Genomic DNA, 21832 nt, shown 5'->3' on the forward strand with positions numbered 1-21832 from the left:
TTTCTCCTTTCTCCTATGATGAAACTTTTTAAATTAGGTGACAATAAGAGAATTCAGATAAAGATGGTTATCAGAGGAAATGTGACTCTCTAGATACTGCATTCAATATTTAGATTGTGTGTGCATGTGAGCATTTTCCAGAAAAAAAAAAATCAATTTTTTCCATCGTAGTCTCAAAAGATCCCTGACTCTCAATATGATACAACACATTGAATCTACATTAGCAGTTGTTCAGGACAGTCCTGCTGTTCCATTGTATCTGTTTCTGTCCTTACCTAAAAGCAGTCTAGCTATGGTCGTCGGTAAACTTTTGCTTTTAAATTCAAATTTCTGTTTTTCAGCCTTCATCCTACGTTATCTTCATCATGGAACACTCATAACAACCTTTCTTTCTTTGAATTTTTTCTTCATTTGATTGCTGACACTACTAATGTCTCCCAAGAAGTCATCTTTGAGCACTTCCATATCTTTCTTTGGCTCCTACTTCTCAGTATGACTCATGAATTCTCGTGTTTCCTGAGATACTCTTTGTCTTAATTTACTGTTGTTATGCATGCACTCCTTTGATTATATACTCTATGGGCAAAGCTTTCTGCATCTCCAGGTCAGACCTATCCCAATATCTACATCTATATTTCTAGGTGACTAAAAAGTAAATTGCACAAATGTCCAAAAATACACTTTAAATCGCTACTATCAAAAATAAAAACCAACTTAACACAAAGATACTACTTTTCTTTAACATATGATCCATGTATATTATTTTATTATAATGTCCTGTGTTGGCAATTTTAAGAAGACCAGAGCCACTAAAACATTTCTAGAGGACTATGGATTATTACAACCTTTATAGAGTAGAATTTGTCTATACAGCTCAGAAGTCTTTAAAATGTGCATACACATCTCTATTTCCTGAAGTATGACTTTATCCTGAAGAGTCCTCCCACTAAAAGACAACTAGAACTTAGATAAGTTAAGACAAACATATTTTTATGACTAAGCTCACAAAAAGGAAAAGAAACCTCGAAGTGTGAGGGGGTAGGCAATGAGCTGAAATCTGAACAGAAAGCCATGAGTAATCAATAAGTGAGAGGAAGTTGTTCTGGGAGCAAATACTGAGACAAGGCCTACCACCTGGGAGACCTGAACTTTGAGTCTGTCTCAAGGTTAGGGAGCTGATATGAGTCTCCTATATTACCCTTAATCCCCCAATGGAGCTGAAGTGATCCTAGATGTTAGGAAAATCTGTATAGTGGCACATGCAACCAAATCTTTTCTCAGGGAATATTTCCAACATAAACACTTAGGATTCTTACAGATTAAGTTCAAAAACAGATGATCTTATAAACAAAAACCAAACTACTATAACTGAGAGTTCTCAGAAACAAAATACAGATTAAGTTTAAGAGAAAATTTGTATGCTGAAATTATCAGATACACAGTATAAACTAATGATATATAAAATGGTTAAAAGATTTTAAAATGGATTATTTTTAATTAGCCAAAAAAGACTACTTAAAATGGCCAAGAAGTATTTAGAACTAAACTAACTTAATCTTTGATATTAAAATAGTATTGAATGAGTAACAGCCTATCAGATACAGATGAAAGGGATGATTTGCGAACTGGAAAATAGATTTTAGGGAATTACACAAGATTATCACAAAAGGCATAAAATAAAGACCCTGTATAGTGACAGAGAAAAAAATTCAAGAATCAGACTCAATTTGAATCACAGCTCTATAAGTAACTAGCTCTGTGACTTTGAGTATGTTATTACCCTCTCTGTACCTCAGTTTCACCATATATTTTTAAATGATGATTTATGTAAGAATTAAATTTAAAATTTTTATATATAATTCTTGAATAAAGTCTGGTAATATTAAGCACTGTAGAATAATTTTCATTATTCATATGACAGAGCTAAGCCCAAACATACCTATTATATTAAGGAATATGCAGGCTTGGCCAGGCGCGGTTGCTCACGCCTGTAATCCCAGCACTTTGGGAGGCCGAGGCAGGCGGATCACAAGGTCAGGAGATCCAGACCATCCTGGCTAACAAGGTGAAACCCCGTCTCTACTAAAGGTGGGCGCCTGTAGTCCCAGCTACTCGGGAGGCTGAGGTAGGAGAATGGCGTGACCCCGGGAGGCGGAGCTTGCAGCAAGCCGAGATCGCGCCACTGCACTCCAGCCTGGGCGCCACTGCACTCCAGCCTGGGCGACAGAGCGAGACTCTGTCTCAAAAAAGAAAAAAGAAAAAGAAATATGCAGGCTTAATTTACCTACTAAAAGAAAGAGCTTTTCAGATTAACTCCCAAAACAAATCTCAATTTTATGCTGTGTATGAGAGAGACACACTAAATACAAATTTATACATAAAGATAACAATAAAAGAACGGGCACGGTGGGATACAAAAGAAAATAAGGCAGAGAGAAAAAGGAAGGAGAAAGGTAAGAAAAAAATGAGTCATGATCATGATATTTGAAAAGGTAAAATTCAGAGCTTTTGAAAAAACATTAAATGTGACATAGGAAAGTACTTTAAATATACTAAAGGGAACAATTCACAGTAAAGATATAAGTGTTATACATTTCTATGCACCTAATGAGTAAACAACTTCATGAAGCAGAAAACACAGGAGATGCAAAGACAAACTGGCAGAAATATTTAAATAATAGTAGCTTAATTCTCTTGCAGTCCAAGATCTAGTAAGGTAAAAAGTATAAACAAAGATTTGTGAGACTTAAATAACATTTTTAATAAAGTAGATTGTATGGAGATCTATACAGCAGCAAGAACTTTTGTATCTTAAACAGAAAATATTCCTTTTCCAGCGCTCATGGAACCTCTACTGAAATAGATTATATTTTAGATTACAGATATTGTCCGGAGCCATGAGGCCCGGAGTTAGCCGACCTCTGTTGCTTGATCTCCGCAAAGCGGAGACAAAATGGCACATTTCCAGGTTCTTCATTATAAACTGTTCCCGCGCGCGCCTAAAACCTTTCCCGTGCGCGCCTAAACCTTTCCCGCGCGCGCCGACTTTTTCGCGCCCAGGAATATATGCAACCTAAGGCGCAGGTGCGATCCCGCGCCCGGGAGAATTAAAAACCCACGGCGCATGCGCAATTGTAATTTGAGAAGACCGCCCCCCTCCCCGCCCCCGTCACCGCCCTGGCCCAACCTGTTCCCCTGCCAGCCTATATAAGGCATGACCCTGAATTCAATAAACGAGACTTGATCAGGCTATTTGTCTTGTCTCCATTTCTCGTGTTTTCTTGTCTCCTCCATTCCCACTCCCCCTTCCAGGGCCCGTTCGACTGTCCTGCAGGTCGGGACAAGATATAAATTTAATAAAGTCCCAAATAGCAATAATACAGAAAACACTGAGCACAAATAATAAAAGAAATAATTTCACTGAGAAAGATTTATGAACAAAATCTATTGAGTTAAAGAAAGGATAAAAACAAACAAAAATTATAGAATGTCCGGAAAACCTTTATGGGTTAAATTGTGTCCCCCCCGCAAAATACATCTGTTGAAGTCCAAAGAGTGCCTCAGAATGAAGCCACATTTGTAAACGGAGTTATTTCCAAAGTAATTAAGTTAAGATGAAGTTATACTGAGATACTTTGGGACCCTAGTATAATATAACTGGTGGATATATAAAAAGGGGAAATTTGGTCACAGAGACACACACACAAGGATAATCCCTCATGGAAATAAAGACAAAGATCAGGTGATGCTTCTTCTACAAGCCAAGGAACACTAAAGATTGCCAGGAAACTACCAGAAGTTAGGAAGAGACATGGAACAGCTCTCAGAAAGAACCAACCCTGCTGACACCTAATCTTAGACTTCTTGCCTCCAGAACTGTGAAACAGGAAATTTCTGTTTTTTAAGCCACATGGTGTTACAGCACTTTTTGTCCCAACAGGTTGGAAATGTCATTGTTATTTTCCCATTTGTTGACCAAATCTCCAATTAGACTATATATAAGAATTTAGTGTCCAATAGATGCTCTAAGTATTATTGAATGAATAATTCAAGTATTACGGGAGAGTTAAATTATTCTTAAGTTTTCTTCTAACTCAGTGATTGTTTTTCATTTCTTTCTGTGTTTATTTTTTGTTTTTATTTAGAAGAATCATCAAGCCTTTCTAAAGCTCCTAATCTGTACGTCTGAAATAACAAGATTTCAGGAGTCCTTAAGAAATGCATTTTCTTTTAAAATATTAAAACAATATTAGAAAACACATGTTCTTGCTTAAGAAAATTTCTTGAGACATTTTAAAAATACAAACATGCAAACCATTAAATACCGAATTATCCACAAAAGCACACAAAGATAATAAAGCTCTAAGTGAGAGGGCACTGCTCACTCTTACTCAGACTTCAGTGAGTGGGTGACATGAGGTGGGGCAGGATGGAGTGAGTTGGTCTCCTGCCTCTTTTCAAAACTTTACTTACATGTTTTGAATCAGATAAAAGGAGATATGAAGAGAGTGTTGGAATAGGTATTTTCCATTTAATAAACTTAAAAATGTCCGTGCTACATTTTAAAGAATGGTAGAAAAGAATAATTTTTTAAAAGACACTTCTAGAATGTTCTCCAGCAAAGGGAATCTGTGATACAAAGAGATGAAAGTAACGTTGGAAAAAGTCATTAAGCTTGCTAATTTGCAGCTTTTTGCATAGAAAATCATGTTATTTAAGCATTCATAGTGGAATGAAATAGAAAAAGTATTGTTTGATACCAAACAGCACAGATTTAGAAACACATGTTTTCCTCTCCAAAAAATGTTTAGAACAAAGATACAACTTTTAAACTATGTGGCAATCCACTAACAAGATGGTTTTAAAACTATGTACCAACATTAAAAATGCGTAGAGAAATATCAGCCATGACCTAACATTAACACAAAAACTGTTATGATATTTTTGTTTTCTTTTATTGTATGCAAATATTGTGTATAGTTCTATCATCATACATAGATAATTTTGTACCTTATATTTTATCAGTAGTCAATACTTTTCAATATTTAGTTTCTTTTTAATTTGTCATAATTAAAAATTAACTTTGAAACATGAAAAATTTTATAAACAATAAATTAACAATATTGGAAAAATTAAAAGAAAAATAAAAAGCAATTTGTTGGAGATACTTTTAAAATATAAAGATGCAAACCATTAAACACTGAATTCTAATACATAAATACCTACCAAAGCCACAAACAGATTCCTGAAGGAATTAACATGTAATGTTACACTTCATTTAACTATGGCAATATTAAAATGAAAGCAAAGAAATAAAAAGAACACATGGACAAAAAGAATGAGCGAGGAAACAATAACAGGCTGAAAATATTCACATATATTTGGAAGGTGGCAAAAGACTGAGGAGAGATAATGACTTCTCTTCAAAATCCTACCCTTAGCTAAGAAGGCAATATTAACAAGAAGCAAGCTGCTACTCCAGTGTGCCTGCAAGTCTAGGGATTTTTAGACCCCAGAAAACTTAGAAGCAAGGCCATGGGATAAGACTAAAAGCTAGAAGATTTTTATATACTTTAAGACTATGGACTTTAAGAGAGACCCTCCCCACATACTTCCTTCCAAATATCCAGGTAATGACCTTCTCTAATCCCAACAAGAGTTTAATCTCTGGATAAATTAAACTTTAGACTCTAGGTCTGTGGAAACCAATCACCATAAAGGGAAGAAGAAAAACACTAGATTAAAAACAGGGAAAATCAACTAAATTATTAACCCTCTTCCTCAACTTGACTATTCGCTCCTTGTGGAAAACATTAGTGACTTAAAAAAAAAAAAAAAAAAAGTGAAAAAAAAAATCCACAAACCTGAAATTCCCTGGCTAAAAGAACCACAAATACTGATATTTGGGAGTCTCCCAGATAAATGATCTTGTTCCTACCCAATAACCATACAATGAAATCCACCATTTGGCAAGCCATGTCCATGCATGAAACACCCAATCAATGTTGTAGTGTCTCCCTAATAAAAATTAATGGACTTCTTACTCTCTCCTACATACTTAAACAACAGAAAAGAAGAAGCATGTGTCTACACAAAGACTTGTACATTAATATTTGTAGCAGCTTTATTTGTAATAGCCTCAAACTAGAAACAACCCGAAGTCCATTAACAAAATGGCTAAACATTTTGTAATATATTCACACAATGAAACACTATTCCACAATTTAAAATACGCACATGATTACAGAATGCAGATAAATTTCAAAATCATTATGCTGAATGAAAAAAAAAGTCAGGCAAAAAGGAATACATGCTATACTATCTCATTTGTACAGAATTCTAGAAAATGCAAACAAATCCATAGAAACAAAAAACACAGCAGCAGTTACCTGATGAGGAGGTTGGTGAGTGGAAGGAAATGAGGAAGTATAACAAGAGATAAACTTAAAAAAGGTTACAAGACAGCATTTTAGGAGGATGGAAATGTCTGTTACATTGATTGTGGTGATGGTTTCAGAGGTGTGTGCATTGACCAAAAACAGTCAAATTATACATTTTAAATATATGCAGTTTACTGCATTTTGATAATCCCTAAAGGAAGGTGTAAAATGACACCAATAAAAAAATAAATAAATGGGCCAATAAGGATCATCAGATATTTAAAGAAAGCTCCAATAAGAAATAAAAGCATCAAAAGATTTTTTTTTAAAAGGGATCTGAAGGAAATGAAGACCACAACAGAAAGAGAATTTTAAAAAGAAACCAGAAAAGAGAAAGCTGTAAATAGTAACCTCAGAGATAAGGATGGATATTACATCAGTGAAACAAAAGCAGGATACTATAAAAGAAGATTCAGAAAGGAAGATCTCTTAAAAATTAAAAATAAGACTGTAAAAGTTAGTTTTTTTATGGAAAAGTTGGTAGATTAGGAACTTTAAGAAGTTAAAAAATTAAAGAGATCAAAAAATAGTGAAAATATGTATAAATAAATACAAGAATAATAAATTCAATTCTAAAAAGCCTTTTGGGGAGGAAAGCAGAGAAAATGGAGAGGAGACAAATATCAAGAAAAAATTCAAAAGTACTTTTCAGAACTAAAGAACACAAATTTACTTCTTAAAAGATACACTGAGTTTCCAGCTCAGTCAATAAAAAAAGATCCACACCAAAGCATATCATCATGAATTTAAACATATCAGGAACACAGAAAAGATCCTAAGGACTTCTACAGAGAGATTTTAAGCAATGAAATATAAAAAATCAAAAACTGCTTTTCTTTATAGCCACATTAGTGATTAGAATACAATGAAATAATGCCTTTATAATTCTGAATAAAAATCATGTGTTTAGAACTATGCTCAGAAACAAAAGGTCTCAGTCTTTCATGTGCCCATTCTCAGTAAGCTACTGCAGTGTATGTTCCATCAAAATAAGGATGTAAATCAAGAAAACAAGAACAGTATATTTAAAATGGAAGAATGCTGGAAGTATTTCTCAGTACAAAAACAAACAGATAAAAACAACTGGACGGCAACCCTAAAGAGCAATCAGTTTGGAGAAAAGGAAGAGGTCAGAGGCCATAGGAGAGAGACTTCCATAAGAATGGGCAGTGAGAGGGAAAGTTGGAAATAAGAAGGAAATATTATCATATGAAGGGTGGTCATATCCTATTTTATCATTCTGTGAGACAATTTGCAAATCTAAAACTGAACAATCGAAAAAGAGGCAAATGTTAGTTAGAAGAAAAACAAAAGGTTATATAAGAAAGGAAAATACTCATAGCATATTACTCGGTTCAATAGTAATCAGCATTTAGGCTGTCATCAAATCATGCCATTCATCAGAAATTAATAAAGCTATCAAAGTACTGAGACAGTGTCAGCAAGACATAGAAGGCAACTGGAAGGGATTCCTATTGATCCAACATGGGATAATTTTAATACGAAAAAGACAAAGGAAATCAAAGTACATATATAGTAAAGTATATTTCAAAAAATGAAAAAGAAAAATCATATATCTTGCCTTTCATTTAAAACTGCCTCAAGGTAATCAAATAGTTAACAAGAGATGTTCTCTTTTATTGAAGAATTTCAACTAATAAATGACAAAGGAATGACAAATTAGACTAGCACTATCTTTCAACCCCTAATAAAAAGTATTTCAGGCAATTATCATCAAAGATTGCTAAAAACCAATAAATGAAAGGCTGACAGAGAACTCAGAATGAACAACTTGCCTGCTATCTGAACTCACTGATCATTCTTAGCCTCATAAAACATATTATATGCCCCTTGATATAATGCAATAGGAAATAAACAACATCACGTGAGACAGATTCTTACCAAAATAATGGAAGCTGAATCATATCAAGCCTCTGGATCAAACTACAAGTATAGAGGAAATGCAAATGAGAAAGGAACATGTTAAATAATACCACACATATGCCATCAGCAAAATCCAGGATGTGGGGAATTCTACACAACAAAAGACCCCATTTTTTAAATATCAACAATAAGAAGAATAAAGGACAGACAATTATAAATTAAAGAGTCACATAGAACAACCAAATGCAATCTTCTTTAGATCCTGAATCCAACAAACCAGTTAAATTTTTATTTGTAAACAATTGGAAAATGTGAATGCTGAATGAATTATTTATTTATATTAAGGAATTCCTGTAAATTGTATGTTTAGATGCGATAATGGTTTTATAGCTCTGCTCTATAAAATGTCCTTATCTTTTATAACACTAAAAAATGTAGAGTTAAAATTATGTGATCTCTAGGATTTGTTTTAAATAATACAGTGGGAGGTGGGAGGAAAGTAGGTAGGAATATAGAGTGAGCAAGAATAGATCATTTGTTGATAATTGTTCTGATTTTATATACATTTGAAAGTTCCCACAAGAAACAGTTTAAAATGTAAATAGAAAAAAGATGTACATCTAATATTGATATAATTCAAAAAATCTGGTAAACTATTTTAGGATGGTGGTAGAGAAGAAAAGTGAGGAGAGCTGAATCTTCGTCCTCTAATATGGGATATCAACATATAAAATGTAAATTTAATAAATCAAGAGTGACCAGAGAAGTAAATATTTTTGAAATGTAGAAACAGCTAAAATAGTTTTTTAAAAAATGTAGAAACAGCTAAAATAGTTTTTAAAAAATGTAGAAACAGCTAAAATAGTTAAAATTGAGTGCCTGTGGAGAGCAAAATTTATGGGTGGGCAGATTAAGGCAAGGGACAGCTGTGATTATTATTAGTCTTCTAATACCATTTGAACACATACAAATTTGATAAAACATAAAAATTATTTTTCAAATGATAGATAAAGCATCTTTTACTTTTAAAATTTGATAGGAAGAAGCCCATTAATGCATGTTATGAATTATATCCTAACCTGACATTCATGTTTATCTTCAATCTCTTCTCATTTGTTCCCTTTCTTTACGTCATTGTCAAAGCATGTTATGATTATGAATACGACTTGGAGTCATTTACTTCTCTAACTCCTCAGCAGCCACCCTGGTCTAATGCCTCATCATCTCACTGACATTGTCTGCTAACAGATTTCCTGTTTTTACACTTGCCACCCTCTAATTCATTCCACAAATATCCTGGGACAGGCAGATGAGAATTTGTCTTTCACTCTGCCCTTGAGTAGCTCTTTCACCTTAAGCGAGTCGTTTATATTCCTTGAATCTCAGTTTCACTATCTATCAATTAGAGCAGATGATAATCACCGTAGAGGTGTGAAGACCAAGTGAGGTATCACATATTATTCCACATCCAGACTGGTGTTTTAAAGATGCAAAGCAGAACATTTTATACCCCTGCTTAGACTTCTTCCGGAGCTTCAAATTGTCATCTGAATAAATCCAAGATCCTTAACACAACCTTCAGAGCCCTACACCTGCAGGTTCCTGCTTGGGTCTCCAGCATCATGCAGCTTTTGCCTTCATTCACGAGAATTGGCATATGCTTTCTCTGCTCTTGAATACTTCCCCATCACTCTTCCGTTAGCTCTTAGGCTTTGCAATTCAGCATAAATGTCACCTTTTTTTTTCTCACTCTGCCATATTTTTTTTTTCTCCGCAGTGCTTACTATTTGTAATTGCACATTTACTGTTCACTTGCTTACTCTGTTTCTTTTACAGACTATAAGCTGCGTGAGAACAGGAATGTGTTTCTTTCACTGTCATATTTCTTGTACCTGGAATAACTCCTACCACAAAGTAGAACCTCAGTAAATACTTACTGAATCCATAAATAAATGGAATGTATTACGGGACAGTTTTTCTCAACTGTAGTGTGTACGCAATCACTAAGAAAAGATCATTTTTGTTTTGTTTCTTTGTTTGTTTTGAGATGGAGTCTTGCTCTTTCTCCCACGCTGGAGTGCAGTGGCGCGATCCTTGGCTCGCTGCAAGCTCCGCCTTCTGAGTTCAAGCGATTCTCCTGCCTCAGCCTCCTGAGTAGCTGGGAATACAGGCACCTGCCAGAACACGCAGCTAATTTTATTTATTTATTTATTTATTTATTTATTTATTTATTTATTTATTTTGTATTTTTAGTAGAGATGGGGTTTCACTGTGTTAGCCAGGATGGTCTAGATCTCCTGACCTCGTGATCCGCCCACCTCGGCCTCCCAAAGTGCTGGGATTACAGGCGTGAGCCACCGCGCCCAGCGGAAAGATCATTTTTGAAATGCAGATTTTCGTAGAGTGGATCCAAGCTGCGGCCTGAGATTCTGCATTTCTAATAAGCTCCCAGGTGATGCAAAAGCTGCCAGCACCTTATTCACACTTTGTCTTAGCAAGGCTAAAGGGGATATACCAAGATAAGTGACAGTGATGCTTGTCCTTTAGAAAGGAGCTTATGCCCTTGTTAAGATAATCTAAATATTCACATACCACCTTCACTTTCATTAGTGCTGTAGGGAGCATGTAAACTCTGAAGCTATTTGAGATTGGGATAGATGTTGATTTTACTAAACATTATACGAGATCAGCATAAGGTCACATCTGGCTGTAGCAAAATTATTCAAGGTGTTATAACAAGATATACAACTTAGAGAAAGCAATTAGCAATTTTGAATATGAAAATATAGATCCTTTTTAACAAAGAAAGAAATATCCTGAAACAGACAGATGAGAATTTGTCTTTCACTCTGCCCCTGAGTACCTCTGTAACCTTAAGCAAGTCGCTTATATTCTTTGAATCTCAGTTTCATTATTTATAAATTAGGGCAAATGATAACCACCGTAGAGGTGCAAAGATGAAGTGAGATATTACATATCAATTATATGACTGTGCCTGACATATGGTAGTCCTTATAAAATACCGGGTCTTCCTGTTCTTTCCTTAGATAGAACATTTTGCTTATGTACCCTCTCTTAGCGTAAGAGAGGATCCATTTTGAATGTTATGTTTGGCACCCTTAACATCTTAGAGAAAAAAAAAGCTATGAAAATAGAATAAATAACAATGTAGGTAATAGGCAAGTATTTTTGTCTAAATGAACACTAGACCATGAGTCAGAAAGCTAGGCTTTGGTCCAGGATTCAGCATTAACTAGATGTTTGATGTTGAATCATTTTTAGTGTCACTGGCCCTCGAATGCTTTCTACATCACTACATTTAACACAGGACAGGTGAGCCCCAAAGTGGGGCTTAGCCCTCAAGGGTTCTTGGCTTTGTTCATGAAAGAATTCAGGGGCAAGTTGGAGGTAGAAGAAAACAGCTTTATTGAAGAGGCGGTGTTACGGTTCTGGCATTTATAACTCTGTGATAATATAATATATAATATACAATAATGATAATATACGCCCTTCAGGGCAGGGCTACCCCATATGCAGAGAGTAGCAGCTTAGGGGCTGTTTTGCAGTCATGTTTGTACCCACTTTTAACTGCATGCAGATTAAGGGGTGGTTTAGGCAGAAATTTCAAGGGAAGTGGTAGTAACTTTGGGGTCATCCAGTCATTGCGGTGGAAAGAGGCAGTAACGCCTGCGTGTTACTATAGCAATGGTAAACTGACATGGCACACTAGGGGGCGTGTCTTATGGAAAGCTGCTTTCCATTGGCCCTGTTTTAGCTAGTTCTCAATTTGGTCTGGTGATCAAGCCCTGCCTCTGGAGTCTAGTCCTTCTTCCTACCTCATATTCACCTTGTTAAGTACACTATCTTCTTACGGAAATGCATTATCATTCCAAATCTTTTGATTTTATTTTGGTTTTTTTTTTTCTTTTGGAATATCAGTAAATTTCACAGAAAATATTAAAATTGTAGAATCATTGAATAATTAGAACACAGATTCTAAACAAGTTTGTTTCTTTCCTCCTGAAATCTCTACCAAACACCTTCAAACTATGTTACTACACTTTCAGTAAGTATATGAAATCAATGAACTAATGTTTCTAGTTTGAGAACTTTAATTTTTTTAAGATTACACAGGCATGCACATTTTCACTGACAATTGAAATTTATTTGCTTTACATGACATTAAGTTGTTGTATTAATAACTAAGATAACAAATATAATTTAGAAATACAAAAAAAGAGGCCGGGTGCAGTGGCTCACGCCTGTAATCCCAGCACTTTGGTAGGCCAAAGCGGGTAGATCACCTGAGGTCGGGAGTTCGAGACCAGCCTGACCAACATGGAGAAACTCCATCTCCACTAAAAATACAAAATTAGCCGGCGTGGTGGGGCATGCCTGTAATCCCAGCTACTCTGTAGGCTGAGGCAGGAGAATCACTTGAACCCGGGAGACGGAGGTTACGGTGAGCCGAGATCGCGCCTTTGCACTCCAGCCTGGGCAACAAAGAGGGAAACTGTCTCAAAAAAAAAAAAGAAAAAAAAAAAAAAAAAAAAAGAGAGAGAAAGAAAAAAAAAAAGAGCAATTTGGAGAAAGATTTAAAAACCAAATCATTTTAAAAGACAAACTACAAAGTACTGTCTGAGCCAAGCCATTCGTAATGTTCTCATGAAGCTAAAGGGAAACAAATCTGTTCTTTCAAAATAATTGCAAATTTCTGTGTAAGAATGAATGAAAAAAGTTATCCGAAAACTACTTGACTACATATACTTATGGATCTCTATGCAAGTGCCGACAAATGAATTTTTTTATTCGTTTGGTTACGTAGCAGTTGTTCATTCTAATCTTGTTTTGTTCCCTGTCATATCTGTGGTACCTAGAATAATTCCTACCATGGAGTAGGTCTTCCATTACTCTTATGCTTTTAAATCTCCTCTCACCTCATTGTAAATGACTTTTGATTTCTCTTTTATGCCCTTTTTATATACCTTCCCCTTATATCTCCATTTATTCCTGAAGCTTCATAGGATTCAGCCATTGAGGTCACTTGGGTTTAGATATACCAAAAGTCTGTGATTTCTTTATTTGCATATATGCACATTTGTTGTTATCCTTACCCCTTTCTATCAGTTCCTTACCATAAGATACACTTAATTCTTGAAAATTCACTCGTGTCTTACAAAGATGACAAATTCAAACTTCTGCTGTGTATGACACACCATTAACTGCACAAGGACACTCTGTATTTGCTACGTTAATATTTACTGATGAGTTAATGTAATAATGACCCATCTGCTTCTGCTGTCTGTGAGGTACTTTCTATCTATAGGGATGGAAATTAATGACAGAGGCTCTCTGAGCTGCCTGATGTCAGAGCTGAGAAAGGTGTGAGGGGTATATAAGAGCTGGATTACTAGTTAGCAAATGAGGGGGTAAATATTCCAGTGGATACAAGCTTGGGCTCTTTTCTTGAAGCTTTCTTTCCATCAAAGGCATTTGCTGGTATTGCTGACATTGAAACATTAAAAGGTAAAGAATTTCCTATTTCTGGGAAAGTTTTATTTATTTAGAGAAATGCACACTTGGTGTTAAATTGATGGTTTATTTCAAAGAAAGGCTAAAGGGAGAACATATTACAATATAAATGTTCAGATTGTTTAGATAAGGAAATTGGGAAAGTAAAAATCTCAAAATTACTTAAAAAGTAGACAGTATTAGGGACTAAATGAATAAAAATTTTGATCCTTGTAAATTATGTTTTAAAAAGATGGTTCTTTTAAAAACGAGGCTCTAATTTAAAATTACATCAATTAGAACTGTAAGAAATCTCTTGATTTCAGTGCTGGATTATTCTTTGCAGAAAATTTGAGAAGCAATGTGCATCCTGAAGCTGCAAGTATTTCTCATCGTGCTCTCTGTTGCATTAAACCATCTGAAAGCTACACCCATTGAAAGGTTGGTAACTTTAAGATCCTGCTTCTTTTGTAAAGTGTGGGAAAATTAGAATTATATACTGTCAAATGACTAACAGCCTTAGATTTCTGACTATATCATGCTTAAGAACAGTACCTTCAGTTATTCCATTGTTTCTTGAATTCTGTGTTCTTTAAAGAATAACACCAGTGGCAAATAAATATCTTTGATGGAACTTCTGACAGGCAAGAATGGATAATTCCAGTTACATATTTAGTTTCCAGCATATTTCCAAGAGAAATATGGTCTTGGAACTTAGAGGGGCAAAACCAGAACATGAAGCAGGAAAAAAATCAAAAGGTAGTAATTTCTCCTATATTAACCCGATACTGAAACAAACCAGAGGAACTTAAGTGAAGCATATATTTTTGTACCAAGTGTAATTCTTTTTGTATATTTACTTAGATTTTTATTTTCCTCAAATGTCTCTGGAAATATTCAAAACTTTTACATCTTGTGGAAATGGAAATGTATAGAAATAATCAGGAGCAAATTAATGTTTTTAAGAAATGAAACCGAAAAGAACTAGTTAAAAAGCCATTTGCTGTTGGGGGATTTATTCTATATTGTTAGCTAGCTATTCTGTGAGTGAAACAGGTTTATAAAAAGTTACTCTTCATATTACTTCTAAGCTGCTATAAACTTAATACTTTTTAAAATTACTTTCAATAGGGAGCATGTATGTCAGGATTTCCTGGGAAGTCTTTGTATGAAAGGTTTCCTGACATTTAAATGGTAATTAAGGAAGTCTAAAAATTATGTCACATAAAACTTTCAAGAATAGTTACAATTTTCAAACTGAAACTTTAATGCTGTAATTCTCCATTTATTTAAAGGATTACTAAGTTCAAATATGTGCATAAGTCGTAAATAATATAGTGAGGATTTGTTTGTGCCTAAATCAGTTTTGCTCCCTATAGTCTTATGGGACTGAACTTACACACTCTTTAACACCAAGGAGAATTACGTTTACCTTTGTAAAGAGTGTGCATTGTGATATTAGAACTCTTCTCATTAGAATGATTATCATCTTGTCTTTGTTTTCCTTTGAGATCATTTTTCTTGGAAGCCCATAGCAGTATGCAAAGATTTCTACAGCACCTATGTATAATAAATAGCAAGAATCATGTTTTTTGTCATTTCAAGACTTATTTAGGTTACAGGGTGTTCTTCTCAGAACTGACTCTAATTTTCTATTTGATTTTTATTGGATAAAAATAACTTTTAAAATGACATGAAGTTTCTGATAAGCAGAATAACTGAATGATGATAGGAAAATCAGTAGTATTTCCTACTATATCTGTTTATATCTTGATACTTTCTTTCAATAGATATGGAAATTTACTCAGCACATTTACCCTCTTTTTTTTTATTTTATTTTATTTTGAGACAGGATCTCTCTGTGTGTCACCCAGGCTGCTGGAGTACAGTGGTACAATCATGGCTCACTGTAGCCTTGACCTTCTGGGCTCAGGTGATCCTCCCACCTCAGCCTACCAAGTAGCTGGGACCACAGGCACCTGTCACCATACACAGCTAATTGTTTTATCTTTATTTTATAGGGAAAGGGTCTCCCTATATTGCCCAGGCTGGTGTCAAACTCCTGGGCTTAAGACTTCCTCCTGCCTCAGTCTTCCAAAGTTCTGGGATTATAAGAGTGAGCCACAGTAACCAGTCCATTATGTTTTTATAGATGCTTGTTTGTTTATTATGAGAGAAACTTCTCTTAGAAATAGAGTAATATGTAATATAATATTACTTATTATTAAATTATTTTGGTGTTAGTCTAACAATCTTTAACTTTGAATTATTAGAAATCTTGTAAAACATTCTTCAAATTGCTTTTTTAATGTGTTGCCTGAAATGAGTATGTTTGAACATTTGTTAAAGGGAGTATGATTTATCACACTGAGATGTTAAATCATGTACTATTCTACGTATCTCACAGAAAGTTAGGAAAATGTATGTGGAAAATGTGTCAAATTTTAAACTCTTTTAAAAAATAAAACTAATATTATTCAATGTAATTTTCCTTATAAAATTTAATCATCTCATTAGAGATTTTTTCAATTTGTAAGTGTATGAAATAGGATAAAAGGATCACATACTTTCCCACCAACGTTTTTACACTCCCTTGTAAATATCTGCCTGGCAGGTAATCAAAGGATAGTTAAAAATGTAATTACATAGATACCAAGATGTAATCACTAGGATCTGCCTGCAGGAGCTCACATACTTCCACAGATGAATGTTAAGAGCTGAGAGCAGGGAAGCACTTTAAAGCCATTTTTAAAACTCTGGAGAGACCATTTAAAAGATAGGCAATTTAAGAGTTATACTTCGGCTTATTGTCATCTCTGTTTAAACTCTCTTAAAGTCAAGAATTTCCATATGTGTATGTGCCAGTAAGTGGTCAACAACTTTAATGTTTGTTACTAGCTGGTATGTTACCTGTCTAGGTAGTCAATGAGAAAAAAATGCCTGAAACCGGGGAAGTAATGCCTTTTATTAACCATTTTAGATATCTTTTTCCATCTTAAAGATTGCTTTAGATAGAATCTTATATAAGCTGAATAGTATACTTAGATGAAAGGTCTTTTTTAGAAAAGCAATTTAGGCTGGGCGCAGTGGCTCACGCCTGTAATCCCAGCACTTTGGGAGGCTGAGGCAGGCGGATCACGAGGTCAGGAGATCAAGACCATCCTGGCTAACATGGTGAAACCCTGTCTCTACTAAAAATACAAAAAATTAGCCAGATGTGGTGGCAGGCGCCTGTAGTCCCAGCTATTCGGGAGGCTGAGGCAGGAGAATGGTGTGAACCTGGGAGGCGGAGCTTGAAGTGAGCCAAGATCGCGCCACCACACTCCAGCCTGGGCAACAGAGCAAGACTCCGTCTCAAAAAAAAAAAAGAAAAAGAAAAAAAGAAAGAAAAGAATAGAAAAGCAATTTCACAAATATGATACAAACATAAATGCTCTTACTATTTATTCTAAGTGGAATGATGGCCCTTCTAGGTAACTCAAATAAGGTAACATTCTATTTAGAACAATTTTAAATTTTATTATTGACCTTCCAACCAATTATCAAAATACCACTCAGCATTTAGCGTATAAAGTATTTCACATTCTGCTTCAGTCATATGCTAAACATATCTTGGAACAGATATTCCCTTTGAATCTTCTCAATTTGACCCATAATTTTCCTTTACTACTTTTTTTCAGATGTTTGGACCAAATTCCAATTTTTATGTTTTTCAAGAAAAGTTAGTATTTTAGAATTCAATACAAATGTTTGAAATTACTAGTTCAATCCTTAAAGCATTAAACCACTCTTTTGAAATGTACATTGGACATATTTACTGTAACTTCAAAAATAAATAATTGAACAGATAGTGTAAATGAGATTGATATAGATTGAATAATTATGGTTTCCTTTGCCCAGATAATTTGTTCAATAATTTGTCGGCATACACTTACATTCAACAAGTATCCAGTTCACCTAATGCTATAAGAAATTTTCTGTACTTAGGAGGAAATATGGGAGTAAAAATTTTTTTAAAACAGTTTCACATTAGATTATTAAACATTTACTCTTAGGCTACCTTTACTTCAAGACAGAGGTAACGAAATACTCCCCACACAAGGTAAACACAATGAGATAAATCCATTGCATTTAAGTCCCAAATTGTGCATATCCACTGGCTCCCGGACATTCAGTTTTTAACCCTATAACTATTACATTTTCCATTTACCCTAAGTTTCACCAATATTTTGATTTTTATGAGGTTGAAAACTAAAATATGGCCGGGCGCGGTGGCTCAAGCCTGTAATCCCAGCACTTTGGGAGGCCGAGACAGGCGGATCACGAGGTCAGGAGATCGAGACCATCCTGGCTAACACAGTGAAACCCCGTCTCTACTAAAAAATACAAAAAACTAGCCGGGCGAGGTGGCGGGCGCCTGCAGTCCCAGCTACTCGGGAGGCTGAGGCAGGAGAATGGCGTACACCCGGGAGGCGGAGCTTGCAGTGAGCTGAGATCCGGCCACTGCACTCCAGCCTGGGCGACAGAGCGAGACTCCGTCTCAAAAAAAAAAAAAAAAAAGGAAAACTAAAATATTTCTCTAACTTTCCTAATAATCAGTAAAGAGGAAGCAATGTTATTATTCTGCATCCATTTCCGATATCATTTTGAAAGTACGTTGAAACAAAAGGCGATCAAAAAAATGGAGTTGATATACAAATAAATGCTTTAAATAAAAACAAATTAAAATTAAATGAATTATTTAATTTGTAGTTATGATTTCTGAATTTATAAGTATTATTATGCACTTCCTTCAGGTGGCTAGAAAAATGTGATGAATATTAATACCATTGACATAAAAAGTGTTTTGGTTTTAACATTTAACCTAGTCTTATCATTAAAGTGCTTGAGAGTATAAGATCCAAGCAGAAAAATGTATTTATGCTAAAAGTAATAAAACTCTCACATTGCAATAGAGTACTTGAACAAGTGATAGATTTGATTCTTTTTGAGACTTTATGATATTCTCTTTTTTGACATATTTTTATGACAGTCTCTCTTTTCTATTTTATTATATTTCATTTTATTGTGGCAAGAACAAAGTATGACATCTACCCTTTTTAACAAATTTTTAAGCATGCAGTACATTATTCTGGATTACGTGCAAAATGTTGGACAGCACATCTCTAGAGCTTAGTCATCTTGCTTGACTGAAGCTTCACACCCAATAGTTAGTAACTCCCTATTTCTCCCTCTCCTTTGCCCCTGATAACCACCATTCTACTCTTTAATTCATGAATTTGACTATTTAAAATACTTCATATACATGGAACCAAGTGGTATTTATCTTTCTATGACTAGCTTCTTTCGCTCAACCTAATGTCCTCAAGGTTCTTCCATGTGTTGCATATTGCAGAATTCCCTTATGACATTTCTTGCACAACACTCCTGATTCAATTATCTCAAGGAACTTAAAGATTAAGTAACATTGCTTTATTCTTATTGGAAAGATGTAGAAATAATTATTTTTAAATTTCTACATATTTCAGGTTACATTTAAATTTTACATTCTAAATTTTTTTGTATATTAAAAAATAAATTACTCAAGATTTTTAAAAATGTAAGACAAAGACACTGTTATTTTGATTATATGTAATCTATTCTGAATTTCCAAAGGAAGACTTTTAACTGAGAAATGCAACACTGACTGTAATGAAAGATGTTATATGATTTTCAATTGTCATTTCAAGGTGTCCAAAAAAAAAATCCTGGCTGGGCACGGTGGCTCACGCCTGTAATCCCAGCACTTTGGGAGGCCAAGGTGGGCCAATCACGAGGTCAGGAGATCAAGACCATCCTGGCTAACACGGTGAAACCCCGTCTCTACTAAAAACACACAAAAAATTAGCAGGGCGCAGTGGCAGGCGCCTGTAGCCCCAGCTACTCGGGAGGCTGAGGCAGGAGAATGGCGTAAACCCGGGAGGCGGAGCTTGCAGTGAGCCGAGATCGCGCCACTGCACTCCAGCCTGGGCGACAGAGCAAGACTCTGTCTCAAAAACAAACAAACAAACGAACAAAACTCAGTCATCTAGGTGTTTGCAAACCTGAGTTACTTTTGCGAAAATTGTTTCTTCAGTTTTCATCAATACGAGATATTTGATGTCGCGTGTCTGGATCCAACTAAAATAGTAAGGCTCTAATTTTTCACATTTGTTCCATGTCACCAGTCATCAGGTGGAAAAGCGGAAATGCAACACTGCCACATGTGCAACGCAGCGCCTGGCAAATTTTTTAGTTCGTTCCAGCAACAACTTTGGTCCCATTCTCTCATCTACCAACGTGGGATCCAATACATATGGCAAGAGGAATGCATTAAAGAGAGAGCCACTGAATTACTTGCTCCTTTAGAGGACAATGTAACTCTATAGTTATTGTTTTATGTTCTAGAGATTTCCTGTATAATTTAACACTGCCTTTTTCATTTCCAGTGTGAATATATGGTCTGTGTATCTGATGTTTGTTGCCAGGACATATACATTGTCAAAAGATTGTTTTATATACAGTACTAAGGTCCCATAATAAAAAGATAGTATCTTTTAAAATGAAATGTTTTTGCTATAGATTTTTATTTTAGAGCACAAAAAAATCATTTTGGGACCTATATCTCAGTGGCACAGGTTTAAGAACAAAGGAGAAAACAGTAGTTTGAACCTCAGTAAATTGTAAACAGCTAATAATAAAGTTATTATTCTTAACATTAGAAAATTAGTAATCGGGTTGGGCACGGTGGTTCACACCTGTAATCCCAGCACTTTGGGAGGCCAGGTGGGCAGATCACGAAGTCAGGAGTTCGACACCAGCCTGACCAACATGGTGAAACCCTGTCTCTACTAAAAATACAAAAATTGGCTGGGCGTGGTGGCACGTGCCTGTAATCCCAGCTCTTCAGGAGGCTGAGGCAGGAGAATCACTTGAACCCAGGAGGGAGAGGTTGCAGTGAGCCGAGATTGCGCCACTGCACTCCAGCCTAAGCGACAGGGCAAGACTCCGTCTCAAATTAAAAAAAAGAAAGAAAGAAAAAAAAATTAGTAATTGTAAGTACCCCATTAAGCAAATTAGTAATTTTAAGTACCCATGTTAAGCAATTCCTTTTTGCAGATTTCTGAATTGATAGGATGCTGTTTTAAAAACAAAGAAAATCCTGCTCCTGACACAGTCAAAATATTTTCTAAAGTCCATTGTTTCTTGTGCTTGCTGGTACTAAGAGGCTATTTAAAAATACAAAACCACTTTGTATCCATGAGAGTTTCATTGTGTGCTAGCAGCAGTGAGCTTCTATTAAATGTATATGCCCTTTATTCTGTTTAAGTGGCTTTCAGCAAACCTCAATCACATTTTTATGCAGGGTATTGCAAAACAACTTGTGTTCTATTAATCGTGTCTTCAATTAAAAGACCACAGACATCTAGAAACTATTTGCTGTATAGGAATTATTTCCTTTGTTTAATAAATTGGACATTTCTGGCAGAGGTTATGTGTACGATACACTTTTTTTGATAGCAGCTGCAATGTTGGACAGGAGATGAAATGCTTTGCTTTGAGTCAGATTCTCACAGAATGAAGGGGTGGCCTGCCCTTCCACACCTGTGGGCGTTTCTCGTTAGGTGAAACGAGAGACTTGAGAAAAGAAATGAGACACAAAAGACAAAGTATAGAGAAAGAAAAAGTGGGCCCAGGGGACCGGTGCTCAGCATACAGAAGACCCACGCAGGCACCAGTCTCTGAGTTCCCTCAGTATTTATTGATCATTATCTTTACCATCTCAGAAAAGGGGAAGTGGCAGGACAGTAGGATCATAGTAGGGAGAAGGTCAGCAGAAAGACATATGAATAAAGATCTCTGTGACATGAATAAGTTTAAGGAAAAGTGCTGTGCCTTGATAAGCATATGCAAACAGCTCCATAAACCTTTTTAGTGCATAAAGAGCAGCATTGCCGCTAGCACGTCCCACCTTCAGC

General features: G+C 35.4%; 2 protein-coding genes across 3 annotated transcripts in view; one reads left to right on the top strand and one right to left on the bottom strand.

Moving 5' to 3' along the window:
- The window catches only part of SLCO1A2 (solute carrier organic anion transporter family member 1A2), a 143163-nt gene that overhangs the window by 104728 nt on the left and 16603 nt on the right, over positions 1-21832 (bottom strand). Inside the window, exon 2 of one of the 2 annotated variants that reach the window (XM_023209098.1) lies at positions 15268-15395. The exons of the other annotated variant lie outside the window; for it this stretch is intronic. The gene's annotated coding sequence lies outside the window, so the exon portion shown is untranslated. The remainder of the gene's footprint in view (positions 1-15267; positions 15396-21832) is intronic. 2 annotated transcript variants of the gene reach the window in all.
- On the top strand, positions 13730-21281 carry IAPP (islet amyloid polypeptide). Its single transcript, XM_023209101.1, has 3 exons — positions 13730-13850; positions 14182-14276; positions 20042-21281. The coding sequence occupies exons 2-3, from the start codon at positions 14197-14199 to the stop codon at positions 20220-20222; spliced, it is 261 nt and encodes an 86-aa protein (XP_023064869.1). The 5' UTR covers positions 13730-13850; positions 14182-14196; the 3' UTR covers positions 20223-21281.

The sequence above is a fragment of the Piliocolobus tephrosceles genome, chromosome 10 (assembly GCF_002776525.5).
Source record: "Piliocolobus tephrosceles isolate RC106 chromosome 10, ASM277652v3, whole genome shotgun sequence".
Classification (NCBI taxonomy): Eukaryota; Metazoa; Chordata; class Mammalia; order Primates; family Cercopithecidae; genus Piliocolobus; species Piliocolobus tephrosceles.